This window comes from Cottoperca gobio, chromosome 22, assembly GCF_900634415.1.
Source record: "Cottoperca gobio chromosome 22, fCotGob3.1, whole genome shotgun sequence".
Lineage (NCBI taxonomy): Eukaryota > Metazoa > Chordata > Actinopteri > Perciformes > Bovichtidae > Cottoperca > Cottoperca gobio.
This window is the reverse complement of record NC_041376.1, coordinates 11,752,694-11,777,178: the sequence shown is the minus strand read 5'-3', so window position 1 is coordinate 11,777,178 and position 24,485 is coordinate 11,752,694. Positions and strand designations below refer to the sequence as shown.

General features: G+C 40.8%; 2 protein-coding genes across 2 annotated transcripts; one reads left to right on the top strand and one right to left on the bottom strand.

Annotated features, from left to right (window-relative positions):
- Window positions 1–1,575: 1,575 nt before the first annotated feature.
- On the bottom strand, window positions 1,576–5,750 carry exd1 (exonuclease 3'-5' domain containing 1). Its single transcript, XM_029460891.1, has 11 exons — window positions 5,402–5,750; window positions 5,210–5,275; window positions 5,056–5,089; window positions 4,868–4,944; window positions 4,677–4,750; window positions 4,445–4,531; window positions 4,230–4,334; window positions 4,070–4,150; window positions 3,839–3,982; window positions 3,242–3,433; window positions 1,576–2,547 (listed from the first exon to the last, which is right to left on the bottom strand). The coding sequence occupies exons 1-11, from the start codon at window positions 5,529–5,531 to the stop codon at window positions 1,861–1,863; spliced, it is 1,677 nt and encodes a 558-aa protein (XP_029316751.1). The 5' UTR covers window positions 5,532–5,750; the 3' UTR covers window positions 1,576–1,860.
- Window positions 5,751–8,651: 2,901 nt separating this feature from the next.
- On the top strand, window positions 8,652–24,000 carry LOC115027612 (RAS guanyl-releasing protein 1-like). Its single transcript, XM_029461054.1, has 17 exons — window positions 8,652–8,838; window positions 9,411–9,586; window positions 13,568–13,673; window positions 15,631–15,693; window positions 15,781–15,912; window positions 16,811–16,964; window positions 17,130–17,303; window positions 18,131–18,247; window positions 18,329–18,604; window positions 18,999–19,079; window positions 19,973–20,077; window positions 20,263–20,372; window positions 20,833–20,977; window positions 21,121–21,157; window positions 21,541–21,672; window positions 22,316–22,641; window positions 22,747–24,000. The coding sequence occupies exons 1-17, from the start codon at window positions 8,702–8,704 to the stop codon at window positions 22,879–22,881; spliced, it is 2,406 nt and encodes an 801-aa protein (XP_029316914.1). The 5' UTR covers window positions 8,652–8,701; the 3' UTR covers window positions 22,882–24,000.
- The last annotated feature ends 485 nt before the right edge of the window (window positions 24,001–24,485 follow it).

Here is a 24,485-nt window from a genome sequence, read left to right as displayed (position 1 = left end):
GGGTGCTGTCTGAAGGGCGCCACAAGCCTAGGTGATCAATAATGCAGTATGGCATGTGTCCGAGTGGCAACCAGTGTTGCCTCTCGATACTGTGTGGTTGAATAATGGTACAGAAATAACACCTGTGGTTAAGCAAAACAGTCCATAGGCAAAGCTGTGAAACATTTTAAAGTGATAATCATTGTCTATAATTCCCATTACACCTTGAGCAAACAGCGGGCCTGCAGGTTCCCACTGCTCAGTCAAAACAATAATTGGCCTTACACAGTTGAACAACCATTTTCGGATGCTAAATCAACACAGCTGGACATCCTAAAGTTGTGTTTATGTCTGTTCGCTACCTTTCCGACTTGAGTCCAAAAATAGCTCGGCAGCATCCTGCTGTGATGCTGAAGGTGCAGTCATCTTTCCCCTCTGAAGGACACGAAACTGTCTGAAGTTTGGGAGCAGGGGGAGTGGGGGAGGGAGGGGAGGAAGCGGTGACTACCGTGTGACAAGCGCCCTGTTCCTTCCTCCCAGGCCTGAGAAACAGGAAGTGCTGCACATAAGGCATTATTGTGACGGAGAGGAAATGCAAGGTCTTCTAAAATAAGAGCCCCAATCTGGTTGTCAATGAAAGGAGCCTGTCCTGCACAGCCCCACAGAGACCCCCCCTCCACAACTCCACTGTTGAGTGACGCAGGTATATAAAACAAGATCCCATTCTGTAGCCATACAAGACTTTTATGTGTAATAAATCCTAAAATTAAAATACATACATAACAAGTCAATGCATTTAAGTCTACATATAAAGTCACGGAAAGGTATTAACTTTTAGAAGATTTGAGTGCAGCGGCTCAAAGATAACAATCAAGTGAATCAGCACTAAGATCCTGTGTTAAACCTTTTGTTCCCTGCTGAACCCACCCACATACAGATTGAGCAACAACAGCATTTTAAAGGGTTAAAGGAGGCATATGGGTAGGATCCATCCTGCTTGTGTTTAGCAGAAGCTGAGGAGGAGCTGGTTGCTAAGAGAGATGCAAGGCTTTGTGCCGGCTGCCTCCCAGTTAATTAAAATCCTACTTTATCTGTTTCACGCATTCAATTAGAAAGCTCTGGAAAGGGCCCAAGCCTCTGTATATAGATAACCATAGCAATAAGATGTGATTAATACGGGGGGCCTATTTGCGCTGCAGCAATGCCCTGCTGTTGCGTCCGTGCCTCGTTTTGATCCCAGGCACCGACATCTGATGATCCAGGCAAAAAAAAATGGCTGTGCAGACTTTCCAAAGAGGCACCTCAAGCAGCAAATTAAATGGATAAGATCTGCTTTTGCAGAACATGGCAGGTGTTGGCCACCTGTGATCATGTGCATCTGAATTGCAGCAACGACTGAAGCTGCAGAGTCAGTATCACTGTTAAGCCTGTGCCAAGACTAATGTTTTTCTTTGGTCATCTGTAATCAAAAGAAGTGTCAGCTAGCAATGTTTTTGCTCAATTAACAGCAGATCCATCAACGTCCCTCGCTGCTTTCTCACAATCAATTAACTGTGACACAGAAGTCAAGCTGTACCCGCAATAAATCACGCTAAGCTTAGTATATTATGGTTTAATGCGCATGTGGAGATGTTTATGAGGCAAAATGCTTGACATACAACACAAATAAAAAAGGAACAGACAGGCATACGTTTAGTCACAAAACAATAAAAAATATAGTTAAGTGAACTGGTATGCAACGTCCAAACAACTAAAGAAAGTTTCTCCAAACACCTGGCATCAAACAAACCTCTGCACAAAACAGAATATTTACTGCCATCTACTGGTCACAAACAATGGAACAGCATACATCTTTATACATATCCTTATATGGCTTTTCCTTTAAGATCTGAAAGACCTGAATGACTGCATGAGTGAAGGTAAGAGGGACTCGGGTGTCGATGTAAAATGTTCTCCTGTCATGCCAAAAGTGTCCCTTGGCAGGTCATTAGCACTGGGGCCAGGCAGGGGCTTCACCTCTTGGTTGGGGCATGAAGGAGCCGTCACCATCCTACCAGGGGTCATCATATCCCCCATGCTTTCTCTGGGGATCTGATCTTGTGATATTTGTAGAAGGAAGCCTCTTCCTATGGCAGGTAGGGCCAGGATGGACGACTGCTCTTTCCCAAAGGGCCTTCCTCCACCCATTGTGTCTGTCAGTACCTCCGTGCGCCCTCTGCCTACACCTAGAGACAGGGGACTGTTAAAAGACATTTGTTTCCCAGGGTCTTGGACTGGAGCCTGAGCTGCTGGGTCAGGGGAAACATTGTTGAATCTCGGAGGGCTCATAAGTGGCTTGTGAAGGAGAGGGTCCGCTTGTAAAGGAGTAGAGGGTTCAAAGGAATCTGCCTGCTTTTGGCCGTGCTCCTCTGCTGCAGGTGAGGTCTGGGATGGAGACTGAGTTCGAGGGTTGAAGCGAGCCAGCAGACCTTGCTCTGTGACGGGGTAGTGTTCGGCAGCCCACTCCTGCCGCTTACGACGCATTTGCTCCAGATTCCTGAGCTCTCTGGGCAACTCCAACACACTCTCCTATGGATGCAAACAGGTAAGACTGTTTGTAGACTGATGGATGTGCTTTAAGGATAGGTTCACATTTAGAGGAACAATTACAGTGGTGCAATGTACAGACTGGCATGAGAGTATTGTGTCATGATAAACTTGAAAAGTATGAGTCATATCTTTTATCTTTTAAATGAGCTTCATTAAGGTTTTTGATGAAAGCAATTCACAAATCGAAGCAGTTTAAAACCATCTCAATAGTAAGGAATCAAATCAAATTATTTTTGTCAGATCATTTGATTTATTGATTGCTGTCTGGATGTAAAGAGAATTTCACCAAATATATATTTTTATTAATTCTAAAATACATTACCCACCCTAGCTCTAGTGTTTTGTCATCTATTATTTTGCTAATAATTGTTACACACACTGAAGAAAACTCTCCGCTCTCGACTCAGCGGGGCACAACCTCTCAGCTCAGCGCGTGCACAAACACACATTCATGTAGAGCATGTGGGGGCGGGACTGATGCAAACGCATAAGCACGCTTCTATATCATCATGTTTGCATTGTTTTGAAGTGAAAAATAGTGGTTGTAAAATGTACACACATAGCAAATCGCAACTTGTTTATTAGAATAAAACATTAATACAACAAATTAGCCGGCACTTATGAAAAGCTCTGTATGCCCTGGAAATGTGTGGCTTATTTGTGAACTACTCACCATGCTGAAATGTTCCAATTCATCAGGCTGGTAGTGGCTGCTGTTGATGTATGAATCCACCAGGGTCATGTAGTCTGTCATGAGAGTATCCAGCAGCACCAGTCTGAGAGGCTGAAGGTGGATCCCTGACAGAGCCATCACCTTAAGCATGGGGACAGGACAGGGCCGCTTGTAGAGCATCTCCCTTTCTTCCTGTAAAGACACATACCAGTGATTACAGCACATACATCTGCAACTATACACTAGGGCTGAACGATTTGGAAAAAATATGTAATTGCAATTATTTTTGACTGATATTGCAAATGCGATATGATTCACGATATTCTTATTCTCATTGAAAAATATATTTAAATTATCATGGTGTGATTGTAGCGAGGATCTGGACCAAACAAAATTATTTAGGCTGTAGAATACGATATGTAGGCTGGGACATCTCTGCAGAAACACAATGTCATTCAGAATAGTATTTCTACACATATTTTGCCTTTAATGTATACAGTCTTGTGCAGGTGTGGATATTGTACTAGTCCATATTGGTTATGGATAGAATTTAGATGAATAGTTCAGCCCTACTAAATAGTAAATATGTCACTGTACCTTGGTGAACTGTGACTTCATCAGAAGGGTTAAGAGCTGGGAGGAGGGCACCTTCAGGTGGAGACTCACCACCTCTTGCAGAGTACTGACTCTGTCGGGAAGGAGACCTCCTGAGCTGGAGTAGAAGCACATGACATCTGCCACCTAAACAGAAGAAAGAAAAGCAGGTAATAAGAACACTCAAACAAACAAATAGGAGAGAAAGTAAGCCACCGTATACTGCACTCTTACCTGCGTATCAAAGACGTTGGTTAGTTTTACTCCATACTGAGCAATCAGACATCCAGCAAGGGCTCTGCAGTCATGAATGACCTTTACAAAATGTACAACATAAATGTTACGGTTATAATCAGTGAGTAAACAGTATTTCCAGTCTGTTTATAATGCTAACCTTCAGTATGTGTCTATTTTCCAGGATCATGGAAAGACCGTTCTTAAAGGCTTGAGCTCCAAGTAAAAGGATATCAAACAGGTACACCCTGTTTTTAGTGGCAATCTAGATGAATGAAGACCAGTTTATGTTATTTTCTTATTTTTGTGATGCTTGAGAAAGGAGCGAAGGACAGAAGGAAGGACTCAAAGAAGCAGGAATGCAGAACTTCTCACCTGCAGCCAACACAGTCTCCCATGCTTAAATACCTCGACTCCATCAGCGACCACACCTATCACATCCTGCTTCTTGATGTGCATCACCTGACGGGCGGGAACTCAAGACATAAGGGTTTTTGAGACAACAGGTCTCCACCATTATATACTCACATCCACATAGAATTTCATATTGAAAAATATGCCATTTAAGTGATTTACGCAACAGAAAAAGAAACTTCAAATAACTTACAGCAGACCCAAACTTCTCATGAAACTCATCAATGACTACAAAGTTGATGTACTCCTTTTCATCTTCATCACCATCTGTGCAATAGGGATTAATTATGATTAATGACATTTGAAAGCTGGAAGTATTCTGAAATTTAAACATTAAATTATTATTATTATTATTATTATTATTATTATTATTATAATACTCACCCAATGTAATTGTCTTCCTGTATGGTTGAAACTTTTCCACATTCAAATGCTCTTTCAGGCTGTGTTCATTGACATTTCTGTGCAACACATTGCATGTTACAGTTAATGTCACAGTTAATGTCACAGTTAATGTCAGTGCCAGCAGTGTGTTGTCAACAATGGTGGCACGTTGCTGGTCGATAACTTACCCAGTGTCAGCGTTTGCTCCACTGGTAAATTCCACTGTTGAGATTATACAAAAACATGTCAGATGTCAAAACTTTTAAATGAAATATTTCTAAATGTTAAACTGTTCAATCCTGCCTTCACTTTTCAGATCTCACTGGTCGAGAGTGAACTAACCATTCAGGATCTCATGCCCGAAGAACATTTTTGAGCCAGGAAATGTACAGCCATTACTGCCACTAACTGAAACAATACACACAAGTTAACACGGGGTCAATATTACTTTAGATTGTTAGCATGCATGCAGCACTTTAGACTGAGTTAACTCAACAATTTATGCTAACTTTACAAATAGAAATGTTTTCCAACCGTCCGCCAAAATCAACGTTTTGTTGGGATTGATACGCTGGACGACGCCAAGGAAAGATGAATTCTTGAGGGTCAGTTTGACACGTTTTCCCTCGAGGATATTCAGCAACTGGACGTCGTCCTCAACCATTTTGAAGTCACGCACGTTGAGTTGGTATAAGCGGTTAAACACAGTTAAACGGCTATCTTAGAAACACGGCTGTGGACGTGTTTTCATTAGCCAGCTAGCAACAACTAGCTAAAGCAAAAAACTTGTCATTTAACTTTACGTGAGCTAGCTAGCATGTCGAAGCGCTAATGTTGCATCCACGAGACGGTTTGTAACCTTTGAGGTCAATGTTGCGTTCAAAAGCTTCTCGTTAATTTCCATCTCAACTTCCTCGTCCTTGGCTAATACAGACACTTTCGCACACAAAAACGTAAAGGGCGTTAACATGCAATATCTAATATATAAATATCTACTAATATATACTTGCTGCTATACAAACTGCACATCAACACATTTGTTTTGTGTAGTAAATCATTTTAAAACATGTGACTTTGATGACCCCCAGTGGAATAAAAAGGCAGTAATGTATGCGGCGCGTGAGGATGAGAATTACATTTGATGATGGTCATTTTTAACTGTCATTAGGTCAAATATGGACGAATATGAGTTGAATCTTTGTTTTTGTTTTTATCTGGATTCAATATGGTTATGTTAATTCAAGCCAGTTCAACACACATATGTGTGATCTCCTTAAAACCAGGGGTAAGCAAAAAAGAAAAAGAAACGGTTTATACCTATACTGATTCAAACATTTTTGTTTTATATAAGGTTGCTGCTCAGATCTCATCTATGTCCTACTTTTCTACATTCTGCTCAGTGTAGAGTATGAGGTGGTGGAACAGCAACAGGAGCAGGCAGAGCTCATACAGTATGTACTGCATGAGTACACATTAACACTAACATTTTAGTGATCTTTTTCTTCATATATAGCCTATGCTGCAGCAGCTAATTCTCAATAACCACAGAAGGTCAGTATGCTCCCAGTTGGTCAGTATATAACTCAAAAAGATCCACCAGGGGGTGGTCACAGTCCAACAGTTTGTTTCTTAGAAATCTGATCATTTTCAATCTGATAAAGACGTTTAACAGAAAAGCAGCTATACATTTTCATCCACATGGTAAAGTCTGTGCATGTGACCATTTTTCATTTGTTTCTCTATACAATGTGTCAGTGCCCTGTGTCAGCCTACAGTACATCATTAGAGAAAATGTGAATCTATTACAATAAGATCTCATCATTTATCAAGAATCATTTATCATCATTCACTGCCCTTTTTACTTACACCGTAAAGACATAAATCACCATGATGCCGGCTGCAGCTGTGACTGGCTGACTACTAATTCTTCATATTTTGCAGCAACGTCTGACCACAGGGTTGATGCCTGAAGTGGTACCTGCTCATTTGCACCCAGGTGTATTAAAAAAAATGCATTAGAAAATGCAAATCAACATAACAATTGGAAGCTGATGGATGCAGATTATGATTGACATACATGGCAAAGTTATTAAAAATAATATATAACACCAATATATGTTAGACCAATAGTAACATACATGAAAACAACAGTTTGCCACTAGTCACTTTTATTATAGGTTATAACTTCAACTTTCAAGAAACATTTACATTTCTAATTAGACATGAGGTCATTCAGAGTGCACCTAAAAGCAGATGTAGGATTATGGTCTGCCCAAATGTTTTAAATGATGTCAGAGTTTAACAGGATTGGATCGGTTGAATCAAGTCACTCCTGGAGTAGAAGTGCATGTCTGAAAGTCTGCCTTTCAGTTTTCCTTATCACCGTGTGTTTGTTGTTGGTCTAAGGTTGGGTGGAAACACACAAGGCAATTGTTATTTTTTATTTAATTTCTCTCAGCAGTACTTGGCTCAATATCACGACAAAAAAATTGAGATCAGATTTAGATGTGCCTTAAGCCACATGGGGATAGGGTTTAGGCATCACTGATAACAGCATTGATACAGAAAAGGGTGCAGACATCTTACCAGAAGTAGCCAGCTGCTAATACACAGGTTATCACAACTTCACTCTGCCTCTGGAAGCACGTGAACTTATACGGCTCGTCTGTGGACTGCACACAGGGTGGCACCTCATCTAAGGGAGGACGCTCTGGGGTGCGGGAGGCACAGAGCTGTCTCGGATTTAATCACAGACTGTATGCACCTTAAATTATTTGTGCTGTGTGTTGCACCTCCTGAGCTCAGTTAAAGTCAATTGCAAAAGGGGCAAACGCAACGCTCCAGAGCTAATTAAACAAAATTCCCTTTTGCTTAAACTAGATGTTTTATGTTCAAAGAAAAGCAGTGATTAATTGCTTTTCCAATTATATCCTATGTAAGGATTTCCACATTATCTATTACAGCATACTGCTAACCCTGGTGTGTTTGTTCTTTGAGGAAAGGTGTATAAACATCCAATGTAGTTTTAAAGTCATCTTAATATTCAAATGTTCTCAATAATCCATAATCACATGTTAATCCCTTAAATCAATCTTTTAATGGCCCTTAGGTGTCAATTGTCAACACACTTACTGCGTTGTTATTCATTGGCATAATGTCTGCACAAATCCCTTTTCACAGAGCTCTGTTCTCCACCCGGATACGTGTGATAAGACTCTTCTTAAAGCAGTTAAAAGACTTCAGGAAACATCCTCTCTGTAAGGTATGGTACAATGACTTTATCCCCCATATCAACCTTAATGGAACCTACAGCCACTGGTGTCTTTAGAGGAAGGTCCACCCTGTTCCTGTTCGGCAGTCTGAATAAATAAAAAGGTTTTTAGTAAAATACAAAAGGATCACATCCCACATAGTTTCCAAAATGTATTAATTTCAAGGACCCCCATGAGACTTTGGGTTTAGTTGTGGAGACTGAAATCTATGATCCAATTAGTTATTATTATTATTTATTAAAGTTTCAAATGAGTGAGATGACAGTCAAATGTATTAACTGCTTCTCATTTTATTCCCCTAAAGAAAGACTTACCAGACCAAACGTATTTTTATTTTATTTTATTAAAGTTGTAAAGTAAAACACCTGTAAGAAATTGACTTTTGACGCAAGTAGTAACGCCTGGTGAAGTATAGAGCTACTCTGTGTGAGTGACAAGCCCGGCACCACGGCCGCCCACTCACAAACAGGCTGGGTGACTCTTAATTGTGTAACGTTCATTGACGAGTCAGCACAATGCTGCTGAGACCGCGGAGGCGCACTGAGCCGAGCAGAGCGATGAAATGCTCCCATCGAGGAGAACACAGATGGACAGTCTAGTTCAGCCGCTCGTCGCCCAGTACCTCGCCATGGGATGTCAATCAAAAGAAAACTGCCAAAACGAAAGTATAACGTCGGACGAAAAGGGAAAGGACGATGCGTAAGTGGTTTTTATACTGAAGAGTTTCTGGCGTTGTTTTCGCGAAAATGTGCGTGTGGGTTCAACAGTAATTTGATTATTTCCAGTTATCGGAGATGTGCTAGTGACTGTTTTTTAATAGTAAAGTCTTAATTTTGGTGCGTTAAAACGGAATTGATGCTACCTAATTGTTTTACGCACAGGTTCTTTAATCTCAATAGTTATTACTTTCTGACCTGCTGCACTTAAAACTGCACATGTTTCGATCAAATTCCTTCTTGTTTACTGGTCAGTCAACATTTCAAACTGGATGTCCGCAATCAACCGGTATTTCCCCAAGTTAAAGGAAGGAAATGAGAACAATGAATAGCGAAATTCCAGGAGGGGGTTCTTAAACTCAAACAATGGCTTCAATTTCTAGTCACAATTACACAAATCGTTTCATGTGTCATAATCTGTGCTCTCATAAGATTATGGGTTGACACACGTGCACATACATCTTCATAGGCAAATAGAGAAAGGCCCACTTTTCATTACAACAAGCCCTCCTGTCCCCTCGCCCCCTGACTCTTCTTGTGTTGCTGTTTCTCAAGGAGAGTGACTCCAGGATGCAGCTCCAGGCCTAGAGTTTCTCCTCCAGGCCGTCCTCACAGGTTCCACAAACCCAGCCCGGCCCAGCCCGTACCCAGTAAATCCATGATGTCTCTGGGTGCCCTCACCAAAGGGGGGAGCTGGGAGGAGCTCATCCAGGCCTGTCTGCAGTCCTTCGGTAAGTCCACCCTAACCTGCTTTGGCACTAGTGTTGATTTTGACTTGTCGGAATACTGCAGTGAAGGCGTACAGCAGGAGCACACAGGGGTTTGTGGTCCATGTTTGTGCAACACTGATATCTGACAATTCTTTGGATTTCTTTTGTTTGACTCATGCTTTTCTGCAGTACTTGTCCCTGTTATTGAGAAACAATAAGATAAGCCTTAGTTTACGCGAGATCACATGCTGTTGTGGTTTCCCATAAGTCTCTGTTTTTCCCACCACCTTTGCTGCAAACCTCCAACAAGTTTAGGCAGGCCTCTAAAGAAAAGGAGTGGGAAGCTTTGCATTTGAAAGTGAAAAGGGATTGCTTAACACAGCTGAATTTATTCATGTTTAATGTAGGATTTTATGTTTCGAAGATTATACTGATGCTTGCCAATCAGATTAAGTTTTTCTTTTTTGCTTCAGTGATTCAGAAATATTGAGGAAAACAGTATTTGATGATTACGTGTGTTATCAGGCACTGTAGTTGTTGATTAATGTATCAGTATCAGTATTTTATTGTAAGCAAGACATATGGAGGCTTCTTTAAATGAGAATTTATCAATGATCATTGGCTTCATCCAGTTGTCTGGAGAGCTCTGAAAGAGACACACTTTCAAATTGCTGTTGCCTGGTTACACAAATGGAGCAGGAGCAATGGAGAGGCGTTACAATGGGCTGCTCATAAAATGACATCCCATAACTACAAACCGGGCAGCAATGACAGCCTGCTGCTCATTTCAGATTTAAAAAGGAAAGAGAATTATTCAGAGGAAGAAGAGTTAAAACCCTGTAGCAAAGTATCACAGCATGCTCTGACTTGCTTAAAGAAGTGGGGGATCCACACCCAGATGGTATCTGACCGAGTACAGTATGTTATGACTGGGGTTGTCCTTGAACAGCTTCTCCTGATAAAATAGCACATAGTCTCGCTCCTCCTGGCCAACATCACAGGCGAACCCCTAAGGTCCTCGAGTCCTGCTGCCACCTTTTCAAATGTGAGAGTGCACGTAAGAGCTATTTGAAGGATTACCTGATGGCAGCTTCAAGCCTGGCCGAGCCGAAAGGTCAGCTCCCCTAACAGAGGTCCTCAGATGCTGACCAGCCTTTGAAATGCAGAGCGCTATGAGATGTGGATCAATAGCTGTTGACATCATCACTCTCTCCAGACTACACTGCTCCGAACATGCAGCGTCGACCTAATTCATATATATTTCATATTCTTTCCAATTAATATGATTTTTTTATTAGATATCATTTATAAAACATGTAAGATATCAAACAATATGATTCTTACTGTGAGAACTTTTACATTACTTTTACACGTTTCTTTGCAGATCATCAAAAAGCATTGAATTCATTAATCTAACAATAAGTTCTTAATTGTTAAAATGTCTTAAATCAATCTTTCAAAAGTCTTAAAAATGCTAAGACATGGGAAGTAGGATTTGATGAGTCGTGTTTTTTTCTGTCATTAAAATCTCTAAATAATCGGTAACATCTCATTTTAAATAATTCACCAAATGCCCCTCGCATTAACATCACGCAGATCAAGAAAGCGGAACCAACAACACTCATATTTTGTATGATGCTCAGAGCGGAACATGTGGAAGGGAGAATTCAATGAAAATTGGCTGAAAGTTATACACCCTCGATGTATACAAGGCACGATGTATTTTGCGCAGGAAGTGTTTAAAACTTGGCTGGATAACTGATGGCGTGTTTTTCTTCAGTTTTGATTATTGTAAAGTTGGTCATAAATATAATTCCACGTGGCATAAACATATTCTTAAATTGAATTTGCCTTAAGCTGTAGCAAACCTGTTTTAGTTATCTCCCAATCATCCACTGCTTTTTGCTAACTTTGCTTGCTTGCTAACAAGTTTTCACACACTCATTGTCATGTGGTGTCCTGGTGTTATAGCTGACTCAATGTGGATATATTTCTTAAATCAAATCAACTTCTATTTGATATAATTAGTCAAACTACTCCACAGTCTTTCGATGTACTCCCTGGCAACTGCAGTGATACTCCCTGGAGTACAAGTACCCTTACTGGGAATCACTGCTCTAAAGTATAAATGCAAATAAAGTTACAGTCCTGATTATTATTATGGAGATGTTTGTTCAGAGAACAGCGAGATAAGCATCATCCTGCATCTGACTTGGGACTCCTCTAAAACAAAGAGACCAGAGAGTCTAACAGGCTCTGTCAAAACAAGGAAAAGCGACACGCAGGCTTGGAGCGGCTGATAAATGTCTAAGATAACCTTAAAAGTGTGCCAGGCGCTGCGTGCCCTTGGCTGTGTTTATCACCGTACAGTATCACACAGATCCAGTGTAGCGGGCGGCAGCTTTCCTAATTTTCCAGTCAGGAACAGACAGTTCAGAGGGGATTTCCTCCTGCAATTAACCCTGAGCAGGGAGGGTTAGTGGTTGGAAAGTTGTGAAAAGAAGGATGGAGCAATTGTTTACCTGATGGAGAGTCATGACTTCCTGTTGTGCATTTGCAACAAGTTCAACTTTGGCTGATTCAAACCTGATTGTTATCAGAGTGTAAGTTCATCATTTTAGTAAAACAGGCTTATAGCGGAGTTTACCACAAATGTGGAAAAAGAAGAAGTGGGTGTTGCTTTTATATACACATGTTTTCACTGCATCAAAATGTTTCTACTTCACCAGCCATTTTATTGCTGCTCTTTACTGCTCTTCTCCTTTACTCTCTTAATGACTTGACTGGTGAGGTCATTGATATTCTTTGGGTTTGGCTGGTAGTGGCTGTGTGCTACAAACAGAAACACACCCCATGCAGGCTATGAGGGCTGGATTAGTCAGCTGCGGCTGGAGTGGTGAGTTGCTTACAGATAACAAAGATTAGAAAACATGTTGCCATGGCGTCCGAGGTATTTCCAAGGTGATATGGTTTAAAAGTGGGTCCATAGACGCCCGATGTCCTTGATGGTGTCAAGATACTGGTAAAGCTTGAAGGGAAACAATTCTCGGCTTCAGAAAACTCACAGATGTTTCTTGGGCTTCACATGTTCAGCACAATGTGTTCACTCTCTACAGATTGTGGGACTAAGATGTCAAAAGCCCAAAATGTCCCAATATGTTATATACATAATATTTTTAAAGATGCAATTTAGTGCTCTTCCTCTTTATGTCAACCACTACTTCACCACACGTAGCAGTGGTTATACGTTTCCCAGATAAGATAGATAAGTGGTGTGTTTCTGCAATTATAGGTCAGACCTGGCATTGTGATGCTATATGTAATATTGTGTACACATGTAGGATAATAAAAATGGTTGACAAGAAAGCTTCTCACTCCGTGGGTTTCAAGATGTCAGTTGTAGCGTAGCAGCAGACAACCAGGATAAGAAAAGGTGGTCTGGTCACAAAGGGAGGAAGTGAGATATACGCAAGGAAAAAGGAAGCGAAAAAGGTAGTGAGACAAGCGAGCCGCAGAGGTTCACACAATCAGAGGAAAAGGCAAATCTTCAGAAAGGGGTCTGTGGATGGTATGACGAAATGTGTTAGTGTATTCATCCGTTGGTGTTTTAGCTGGTTAAACTAACCCTCTGTTGTCCATTGATGGAAACTACTATGTTATGGTTTTCACACGTAACACACATTATTATTCAGTATTGAGGAGGACCAATCTTTCAAGCTAGAGAAGTCAGAAAGTATTGAGAGATGGACCATGAGAAAGACATAGAATGTCATCAGCTTTATCTTCTAAAGAGTTGACTACAACGTAAAGTTAAACACACATGTGATAAGTCAGATGTCACTGATTCTGGTTTGATAAATCTAAACATAGAAAACCTTGTGTCACCTTTTTGATGCAACCTTTATTTTAAGAGAATGACGTGTTGTCTTGCAAAGGGAATTTATTTTCTCCACTTTGTAGCAATGAGGGTAAATTCAAGTGTGTGTGCATTTTGTCTTGCAGACCCAGATGGTTGTGTGTGTGGGAGCAGACACCTGTTGAACATCACCCTGACCATGCACCGTATCCACATCTCCTCCAGTGATCTGCTGGACAAACTCACCACTCTATATCCTTTAAACATTCTGACACAAGGCTATAACTGCTATTTCTTTCTTTTACCTTTATTTTACCAGGAAGTCCCGTTGAGATCTTAAAATGCAACACATACAACATGATATACACAAATTCCAGCGGTTAGACACAGTTGCCTATCAAGAAAAAACAACCACATGCCTCCATCACCACATCCTTTAAAATGCTAATCTCACAGTCGAACAATGCACTGGCTAATTTTGAGCACCAAATGCAACATGGGATCAGATCACCGGCTCTGTCGTGTGCTGCTTTCCTTTGGTTGTCAACAGCAACGGGCTATCAAGCTTGTACTTGGCTTACAATGCAGCCTGTAGCTGTCAGTGTAAAATGTGATCGGCAAGTGGCAGCTCATGTTTACTCCTGCTGTCAGTTGCTGTAGACCTTTTACATCTCTGTCTGTGTGACTTCCCTCCACTCTGGGTCCTGTATCCCATGCATTCAATAACCATCATGTCAATCTCTATAACTGATCCTGCATTCATATGCACAATCTGGAGGCAACGGGGCAACATTTTTGTAGCGGTTTGTCTGTTTGTAGTCTGATTTAGTATTGACCAATCACATTTGAGCAGGCTTTGGTTGATAATAGGTGAACTGTCAGAGACTTATCGTCTGAAGATGATTTAACTTTTTATTAGCTTAAAATGAGCTTGTAACGAATGAGCAGCGCACAGAAGAGGAAACCTCGGCCCGGATATCCGGAACGCCAAACATTTGGCAGTTTCCCCCAGAGGCTAAATCGTCGTCAGACAGATAGTCGATGGGTTCTGAGATTTCCATAGTGTATTAGGTCTCTTTCATTTTCCCCACGTCACTCCTAGAGAATGTTTTCCTTTTGTCGTGCCTTGTGACTTGAGTGAAGGGCCTGTAATCTAGTCTTCCATTCAGGAAACAGCAGTGGCGTCACAAAGCCTCTCAGAGGAGCCTACTGGCCCCGGTGACCAGCCTTGGAGTTTCAGGCGATAATTACCTCTGCCTCTTTCACATACAGGTCCTCTTCAGCTATATATAAACACAGACCCTCTATTGCTTTAAAGAGGCCCCAGCTCACACAAACTTACTTCATAGCATGCAATGTTGAATGCCCCTTTGCAATCTTTAACCCTCTCTTTCTGAGCCCAAGACCCAAAAGGACATCAAATAAATTCAGTGAGTGGGTTAAGATGAGGGAAGAAACACGGGGGCCATTAACAGCCTGCTTCACAGTCTGGCTTTGGGATTGCGTGGGCAGTTCTTCTGCTCCCATGACGCAATTAGCCTTTTTATGTGCATCACTTCAAGCTGATTTCTGCCAATTGAGAGCTAAAGTGTCAGTCTGCTTCATATAATAAGCACGTGTTTATGTGTACTGTATATAAATTGATTGGACAGTGTTTTTGTGGCAATATGGAAGGCAGAGGGACCGTATGAATTAATATTATTCTTATGGGCTGACAATATTGATGAAAACATCTTTAGAGTCCCACCACTAAACAATGCACATTAATCAACAGTTGTTCCACAGTATATGAGGCATCGATTGTGTGTTCTCTTTGTACATTTTGTTATTCATTTACTCCTGTATGCCAGAATGATTCATTCAGTGATCATCAGAGTTTTGCTCCATGCAGTCGCCTCCTCCCACATCACCAAATGCCACTTCTGTTCGCCTTTTAGTTTAGTTGCTGTATTTTCTTTTATTAATGAGTTGTTTGTATGAAAGACACCTTGCAGTCTAATTACACATATGTTCATTGTTTACTCAAAACATGCCTGTACCGAACAATGTCTACAATCAGCAAATATACCTGCAAGCTATTTTCACACAAACAAGTGTTGCAGACTCCTGATGTGAACCCCAGCTTTAACTTTCGGACAATAAAAAACACACTTTACTAAGGTAATAATCACGATCAGTCAACTTTAACTTCTTAACCAAAAGCCCTTACATTTAAAATAGCGATGGACAATGAGCAGCCAACAGAGTGCCAGAAGATATGCTACCTCATCAGGTCAGTTTAACACACAGACGCATTGTAAGAGTCTAACTTTAATTGTATGTTCTGTATCAGTCACATGGTATCATCTCGGACCTCCAGGTATTGGATCCAGGAATTCTGGATGATGTTCCGGTTGCACCACAGCTTGTCAGACAGCCTGGATGAGTTCCGGGAGCTGATCCGAGAGCAGGGACAGGAGCATCTTTGCTCTCTCCTCGAGACCAAATGGATGTAAGTGTTAATCTCTGACCAGCTGGCAACTGCGACATTAGGCCTACACGACATTCAGTTGTTTGTTCAGTCACGGAAAATACTGAAATCAGTCACGATCGAGAATACAGACCTTGAACTGTGAACGGTAGAACTTTGAGGCTGCTAATGTAGCTTCAAAGTTAGATCAAAGGTTTGTTTTCTCTCTTTTTGACTCCACATATAGCCTACCAGTACATTTGTGTCTTCTATTTGCCACACTTGACTCCTTGGCTACTTGGGCTGCAGCTAACAATGATTTTCATTATCAGATAATCTGTAAAGATTTCTCTGAATTAATCAATCAACCGTTCGGTCTATAAAATGCCAGAAAATGTGCATCACAATTACCCAGAGCCCAAGGTGACGTCTTCAAATGTCTGGTCTTGTCTGACCCACAGCCCAAAACCCAAAGATATTCAAATAGCTATCATAGAAGACTATATTTTGTATGTATGTTTTGGAATCCCTGAATAGGTTCAATAAAATTTTGGTTAAAAAGTGATTTTAAATGGAAATTAAAATATTACTTTAATGTAAGTAATTGGTAACAATTATCAAAATTGCCAATTCATTTTCTGTCAATCAACATTTCAGTTCTATTCAACCTCCAAACTCTACAGTTCGTGGCTGCACCATTATGTCCAATGGAAAAGTTAGTATAAATTACAAAATGTACATGTAATTCAGCATATTGGTATCTTTGGAAGTGTTAGCATCTTGACTAGAATTTAAAATAGTGAGAAATGCCTGGCCACATTAGCATGAGTCTGTTATGATAGATACAACCATATCTAAAGCTGTTATTTTCCAATTTCTGAAGTCATGCTAACCTTTGCCGATTGTAAATGTTGTAATGTTGTATTCGATGATGTTCTAGAAATGAACGGGACTGGTCGTGGAAGGCCAGCCAGAAGATCAAAGCTAATAGCAGTAAAAAGAGGAAGGTCTCTCTTCTTTTTGATCACCTGGAGCCCATTGAGCTGGCTGAGCATCTCACCTTCCTGGAATTCAAGTCCTTTTGCAGGATATCAGTGAGTATATTCAAGTGTATGTAGGTTATCTTTTGCACATTGAGGATTTGCTTATTTGTCATGCATCTCTGTGATCTGAAAACCATAAGGCATTTCCTCTCCACGGGTAATGCCTTGCAGTTTCCGTGCAGCAGTTAATGCTCCTCTCTCTGCTCTCTCTGCCAGTTTGTAGACTATCAGAATTACATTCGAAGCTGCTGCATAAAGGACATCCCCGTGATGGAGCGTTCCATCGCCTTGTGTAATGGTATCTCCCAGTGGGTTCAGCTGATGGTGCTGAGCAGGCCGACCGCTCAGCTTAGAGCTGAGGTTTTCACCAAGTTTATCCACGTGGCACAGGTAGTGGTTTACTCAACTCCTCGCTATTACTCTTACACTTTCTGTTCCTGGTTTAGCAGAAGAAAATAGAACTCTGTTTGAAACATATCCTCTTTGCCTACATCTATGTGCTATTGTTCACGCACATTATATAACTAATGACAGTCTATTGTCACACTCTGAACAGCACTATAGATGCTACATAATTGGCAGTTGCATCATGCATATTCACAGAGCTAGTAATGATTCTCAAGAGCTCCGCTGCAGGATTTAGCGTACCCAAAGATTTCACCAATAGAAAAATATTAACTGAATACAAGCTAATGGAGTCATCAAGTGGAACATACTGAGACCGCAAAGAGTTTGTGGAAGTGGGAAATAGAGAAATGTCTCGTGAGTGTGGTTGCTGTTCAGACCTTGCTTGTTAAAAACCACTCCATTGTGAAGCTGCATGCATCCTGCTGAGAAGCGATGCGCCGGCTTCAGGGAGCCGTTAGGCAGGCTTGTACCCCGAGGACCTCTTGCACTGTTACACTAATGCACCAGTCTGCTGCTGCTCACTGCTGTCAACCATAAAACCCACGGGTGTGGAAAACGAATTTCACACCATAATGCTCCAGTGACGGCACGAATAAGAGAACTGAAAAGAGGGGGAAAGCACTTCCAAAAAAAAAAAGTGAGCTATCAGAGCGCGGTAAGAAAAAGCCAACAATGTAAGTGGTTTATGTAACTACAGGGTTGTAGATTATATAACCAGGGCTACCTGGAACAAGTTTAATTGTGCGTGTTTATGTGTGTGTGCGCGGATGCACTGATATGTGTACTTTTTTATTGTGTGCGTCCACTAGAGTCTACATCTTATGCACAATTACAACACACTAATGGCGGTGGTTGGAGGGCTTTGTCACAGCTCGATCTCCAGACTGAAGGACACCACCTCACATGTACCCAATGAGGTCACCAAGGTAAAATAACACCTGCCGACATAAAATCCAGCTGATAATAGAGCCAAAACATCCTCATAAAAAACTCTATTCACTTCCCAGGAATTGAACGAGATGACAGACCTGCTGTCCTCTTGCAGAAACTATGACAACTATAGACAAGCGTACAACAGGTGTACAGGTTTTAAAATCCCTATCCTTGGCGTCCATCTCAAAGATCTGATTTCGGTCAACGAAGCCATGTCAGACTATGTGGAGGACAATAAGGTGAATATCCAGAAGCTCCAGGCACTCTACAGCCACATTAATGAGCTGATCCAGCTCCAGCAAATCCCTCCCAGGCTGGACGCTAACAAGGACCTGGTCCATCTGTTGACGGTAGTGAAACTTTGCATCTAGATTCTTTTCAAAATTGTCATGTTGCTATATGTGATTCAGTAGATTGTATTGAACGGCAGTGCAGATGCAAATGAGCGCATTACAGAATGTAGATTGTCCGTGCTTGTGTGGGTGTGATGAGAGTCTGTGATCTATGACTGTGTGGGTGACGAACTGAGTGTGAATGATAGCGAGTTCAGTCAATTGTTGTATTGTTGTGCTATCTGTTTGCTGTGCTTTACTTGTACTTGAATGACCATGAAGAGATAATAGTTACCATGTGCACTAATATTGCCATAATCAAAACATGTTTCAAGGAGAAAGTGTATCAATTTTCTGTAAATCTTTCTGTTTACCTCCCATGTGCTGACATGTGTTCTCTCCTTCCCTGCAGCTCTCCTTGGACCTTTACTACACTGAGGATGAGATATATGAACTGTCTTACACCAGGGAGCCCAAGAACTGTAAAACACTTGTGAGTGATAGAAGCAGAGAATCAGAATCAGAAATCCTTTTAGTCCCACCACGGGGAAATGTAGCCTACCTTGTTACAGCAAAAGAACATACCCTATAAAGTAAAGCGGCGAGTACACAGTAGTTAAATAGAATAAAAATAATATAAGTACAAAGTGGTTGATAAGAAGATGTAAAAGTGAATATTATACACACAGAGACACTTAAAGTTAACAACCAGCTGAGAGTTAGATGAAAAGATGTGTGCCACTGGAAACGGGGGGAAGCAGCTAGCCTGTCAACTAGCTAGAAGTCAAATTTAATTATTAAAACACAAATTGAGTAATGCTCAAAGGAATAGTTTGACATTTTGGGAAACTTGTAGCCTATTCTCTTTCTTGTTGAGAGAGTTAGATAAGAAGATTGATACCACTCTCATGTCCTTATGCTAACTATGTAGCTGGAGCCAGCAGCCAGTTAGCTTAGCCTAAAGACTTGAAACAGGGGAACAGCTAGCCTGACTCTGTCCAAAGGTAACAAAATCCACCTAACAGCACATCTAAATCTCACTAATTAACATGAAATATCCTATGTTTAACCCATACGGAAATATATTTCTGCTAAACTGAGCTATCCGGCTGCTAGCTTCACCTACGCATTTACAAACGACTGGTAGGCTATCAATCTTCTCATTTAACTCTCTGTAAGAAATCATAGAAGCCAAACTGTCGCAATACATAAATGTCCTTCTAAGAATTAGTCAGCTTTTAAAAAAAGATTAATTTACCAGTATTGCTTCTGCTTCTGAAAGCCATTCATAGATTTGGTGTAACATAATTACACTAATAATATTGTACATGTTTATCTGCCTGCTCAGGCTTGGTTTTTTTTAATGACAAATAATTTTTCTATCAGCCAGCCACCCCCTCTAGACCTCCAGTGGTTGTGGACTGGGCACCAGGAGTGGCTCCCAAACCCGACCCCCGAACCATCAGCAAACATGTGCAGAGAATGGTGGACGTAAGTAGGCCTACTTCCTATTTTCAAGTGTAGCCTTCACATAGCTACTCAGCAATGCTGTTATATAACCATAATAATTTATTCTAACTATTATTCTGGATGCTGCCATTTTGACAGCCTTCTCATGCAACTATTGTGCACTTAATAGTCAAATAACAATGGCGTTTGCCTCTTGTCTTTTACAGTCCGTGTTTAAGAACTACGATCACGACGAGAACGGCTTCATTTCTCATGTAGAATTTGAGAAAATTGCTGCTAGCTTTCCGTTTTCCTTCTGTGTCATGGACAAAGAGAAGTGAGTTTTGTCTGACAGTTTGACACGCACTCTGAGCTCATTTGTGACTTCTGAGGAGAGGAAGAAAAAGTGGTATTTGTAGTGATGAGTGTAGCAACAGGAAACATAAAATAGCTGCAGAACTAACCCTAACCCCCACCATTAAATATTCTCTGTCTCATTTCTCACACACAACCAGTTGTACATGATGCTCACAAGCCACAGAAGAGCATGTGATGCCTCATTTAGACATGACGATGAAAACCACAATAGTTGATGACACTGTTTTACATTATATAGTGAAAGTGGTATAGTGTTTAACCCATGTGGCAGATGAGGGTGCAGACAAATACAATCAGATCAGACATAGCCAAACATTAAAGTATAAGGTTAAGATCTGAAAATGTCCCATATATTCTGTATAATCTACAGTTGCATTTCCTCTGTTAAGTTATACTGTGTATGTGTTGCGGTTGTCCAGAGAAGGCCTCATTAGCAGAAAGGAGATCACTGCCTATTTCATGCGGGCCAGTGTCATCTGCTCCAAACTGGGTCTTGGCTTTGTCCACAACTTCCAGGAGACCACTTACATGAAACCCACCTTCTGTGACAACTGCTCAGGATTTGTAAGTCACCACACAAACTCAATGTGAGATAAAATATAGAGACGGCTTTACTGCTATATCACAAGTTCTCCAACATTATAAAATCTTGTTTTTAGTTTTTCTTTTGCTTCAGTGATGTGAAAACAGTTGTGTTTTCTTCACAGTTGTGGGGTGTCATCAAACAAGGCTACAGATGCAAAGGTGATTATTGCACCCTATGTTGTGCAACTTAAGCATGTCTATCTTTGGCCAAATGTCCACAGAGAGTGTTTTGTGGGGAGCAGGTAGAGTGAAGCTATGTTCAGACGGTGTAGTGTGGCTTTCTGTATTGCACACAGCTAGCTGAACTTTGCAGCAAATGAAAAAAAAGAAAGATTCTGCAGCCAGAACCACAGTTTTCCCGCTCCCCCTCCCCCTCCCCCAAAAGATCTGAAAGCTATTTGTTTGCCTTACAGTAAGCATGCAAAGGTCTGAGAGTTGCATTTGCAGAAGAGATAGTGTTGAAAGAAAAGTCAGTTTGTACATGTTAGACTAACGCTAGTTCCTGCTCTGACATGTTGTGTGCATTCCTTTGGCTTGATCAGACTGCGGGATGAACTGCCACAAGCTGTGCAAGGACCAGGTGGCGTTTGAGTGTAAAAAGAACGCCAAAATGACCAACGCCATCGACAGTCCGACGCCGAGCTCCACGCCTGTCACCCTGGGGGTCTCAGAGGGTGGGTTTGGGTGATGAAGTCCATTACCACACACACACACACACACACACACACACACACACACTCCCTCCCTATGACAGGTGCCATCTGGTGGCAGAGACTTTTTAAGAAACTTTTTATCAACTAAGCAGAGTTATTTATTGTAATCAATGCCTGCCACACCGTACAGGAAACAATAAAAGTCAGAATTTACAGGATTTCGCTTGAGTTTGCTGCAGCTTAAAGAAAACAAGTGGAGAGCACAGGGTCTAGTGTCAGGGTGATTTCCCTCCAGCTGTCAGTAATAACTGTTTCACTTACAGTAAAACTGAAGCTACCCACCTGCCATGAGAAAGCTACTATATTCAGAACAGAAGAACTTTTGATTTTACTTAATGATTGACACACCAAGACATATCTTAAACACAGCTCCTTTTCAAATGAGTCTGTGTGACTTGCTATTTTGTCATATGGTTTATTTGGCTTTTGTTTCATTGTGTACTGAGTTGAGTAATTTTGTTTGGTATATGTTGATTGCTTTGATCTAGTGAGCTTATTCTCTTTTAAGGCATGATAATGATAAAAGGCTGAGAAGTGGAGACAGTCAAGGATATTTTCCATTTGTCTCATTTGAAATAATTACTGATAATGCCCCACTCTCCAGGTTCAGAAGAATGTCCTTTCCCCTACCCGCCAGATGACGGCAAAGACTGGAGCCCAGACTCCCCAGTCGCCTCCTATTCGAGTCCTCGAAAGGTCCATAGTGGCACCCAGACAGATGGACCCCAACTTTCCTCTGCTGCCCCTGAGGCCAGTGGCCTTCAGCCTTCTCTGTTGGTCCCAGCAGCACCCACGCTCACCTCATGTCCCAGCCCAGTGCCCCAGAGAAAACTCAGACACTGTGCCAAGTGGGAAAACAGAGCGTCTGTTGCGCTAAAGCCTAAAGAGCCAGAAGAGGAGAACAAACCCACATATGAATCTCTGGAATCAGTAAGTGTCAGGACCAAGTTACATTTTTTCCTCCTAACAAATTGCACAGTACTTAAATGCACCACAGATACTGTATATGATACAAATCTTCTGTATCTTTCCCAGGAAAACCAGAGACTCCAAAGAGCCAATGAGACACTACGTAGGAAGCTGAAGGAGGCAGAGCGGGAGGTGGAGATACTAAAGACACTGCTCAAGAGGCACGCTCTCCACCCTGTGGAGGAGGACTCCTCCTCCTAGACACACACATACACTGGACCTCCCATAGGGAGACTGGTGCTGCCCCCCTATGGCAGCATGTATAAATCTGGATCCAATGTTTGTTATTGGTCATTAACAGTGCAAGTATTTTACCAGTATATTTGCAATTTGGCATCACATGTTATAAGTGGGCTACAATGCTCATAGCCAGTCGAGGTGTTGCTAATGCTAATGGTACACAGTCAATCAAATGAAGCCAATCAGTATGTCACCAATAATGAGGACATTTTTGAGGTATGTATGTATTTTTTAAACCAGCTACAGTACAAAAAATACAGTAAAAATACTATATTGTTATATTTAAAGAAGTTGCAAGTGAGCAGAAGGAGCCCCTTTACTGCATTGTACAGTTCACAGAAGAATGAAAATCGTTGCAATGAGCATTACTCACTTTTTTTAGTGAACCATTAAGAGTGGTTGCAGTTGGAATGGAGTTCCCTTTGTTAAAGGTAAACATAAAAAACATTGAATGAAGGAGTGCCGTATTTTAGGTTGAAATAGGGCAGAATGTGTTTGATCAGTTGATCAATAATGAGACTATATATTTATGTTAAACATAAAATGGAAATCAGAGGAAAACAAGAAGTTTATTGTGTATATCACAGGTGCATCATTATAAATACTTATATTAAAGAATAGGGCCCACTGATTATAGCAGCAGAAGGAAGGTTGGAGGCCTCAGATGTACAGAACTGGCATTGCTCTGCATCATTGTTCATATCAATGCACAAGCTGTTGTCAGTGCTTCTGTTGATATTTATTGTCTCAAACACTACATAGTTCATATAGAGAGTGACAGAAATGAACAGTTTGTACAGCATACTGGTACTTTCAGTGAATTATTTATGCTTGTGCATGTTGGCATCATATTGATATTTTTATTATTCATTGTGCAGCCATGTCATGTTATTGTGTGGTCCACTGTAGCAGTGTTGTACTGTGAGTCAAGATACATGTGTTTGTAATGCGTGTGATGTACTGTAAATACAAAGTATACACAGTGCCATCTTAATTAAGTCGAGGTTCATGCTTTCTCTCAGTATTGTTCTCTTATTGGTATAATAAATACTGTATTCTATATAAAAGCATTGCTTGTGTTACTCAGTTTGACCACAGGGGGTCACTAAAGCACCATAATAGTTCTGCAGCTTCTTGCTAATGATTATTGACTTGAGTTTTCGGACTCTATGACAACTCACCTATTTATGTGTTTAACTCAAGACACTTTGTCAAAGTAATGAGCAAAAATCTAACAATTGGATCATTTTGTTTTTAATTTAAAAGATAAGGAAAGCAGTTTCATAAGAAAAAGTTAAGAGATATATTTAAGCATCATTATCAGTGGGTTCAGTTTAATTTGGTCATTTTCAACTTATACAACTCAAATACACATAAAAAAATAATAAACATAAGTCAGTACTTAGCAATAATAGCAAATGTGTACTGACTGAAAAGGTGTAGACGAAAGCCTTTAGCTTATTAAAATTACCTTCTTTTTTTACAGTATATGAATAATTTTGTTTCTAGTTTATATTTAGATTGTTCTTTATGCATATAAATAGATATAACATGGTAGAATGATG

What these genes read in the sequence shown, in the direction of transcription:
- LOC115027612 (XM_029461054.1), top strand. Translation starts at nt 8,702, where the DNA reads ATGCTCCCATCGAGGAGAACACAGATGGACAGTCTAGTTCAGCCGCTC. An exon ending in GAAAAGGGAAAGGACGATGC is followed by an intron (nt 8,839 to 9,410) that starts GTAAGTGGTTTT and finishes CTGTTTCTCAAG; the next exon opens with GAGAGTGACTCCAGGATGCA. An exon ending in AGTCCTTTTGCAGGATATCA is followed by an intron (nt 16,965 to 17,129) that starts GTGAGTATATTC and finishes TCTCTCTGCCAG; the next exon opens with TTTGTAGACTATCAGAATTA.
- exd1 (XM_029460891.1), bottom strand. Translation starts at nt 5,531, where the DNA reads ATGGTTGAGGACGACGTCCAGTTGCTGAATATCCTCGAGGGAAAACGT. An exon ending in AAAATAGACACATACTGAAG is followed by an intron (nt 4,151 to 4,229) that starts GTTAGCATTATA and finishes CATTTTGTAAAG; the next exon opens with GTCATTCATGACTGCAGAGC. An exon ending in AATTGGAACATTTCAGCATG is followed by an intron (nt 2,548 to 3,241) that starts GTGAGTAGTTCA and finishes TTGCATCCATAG; the next exon opens with GAGAGTGTGTTGGAGTTGCC.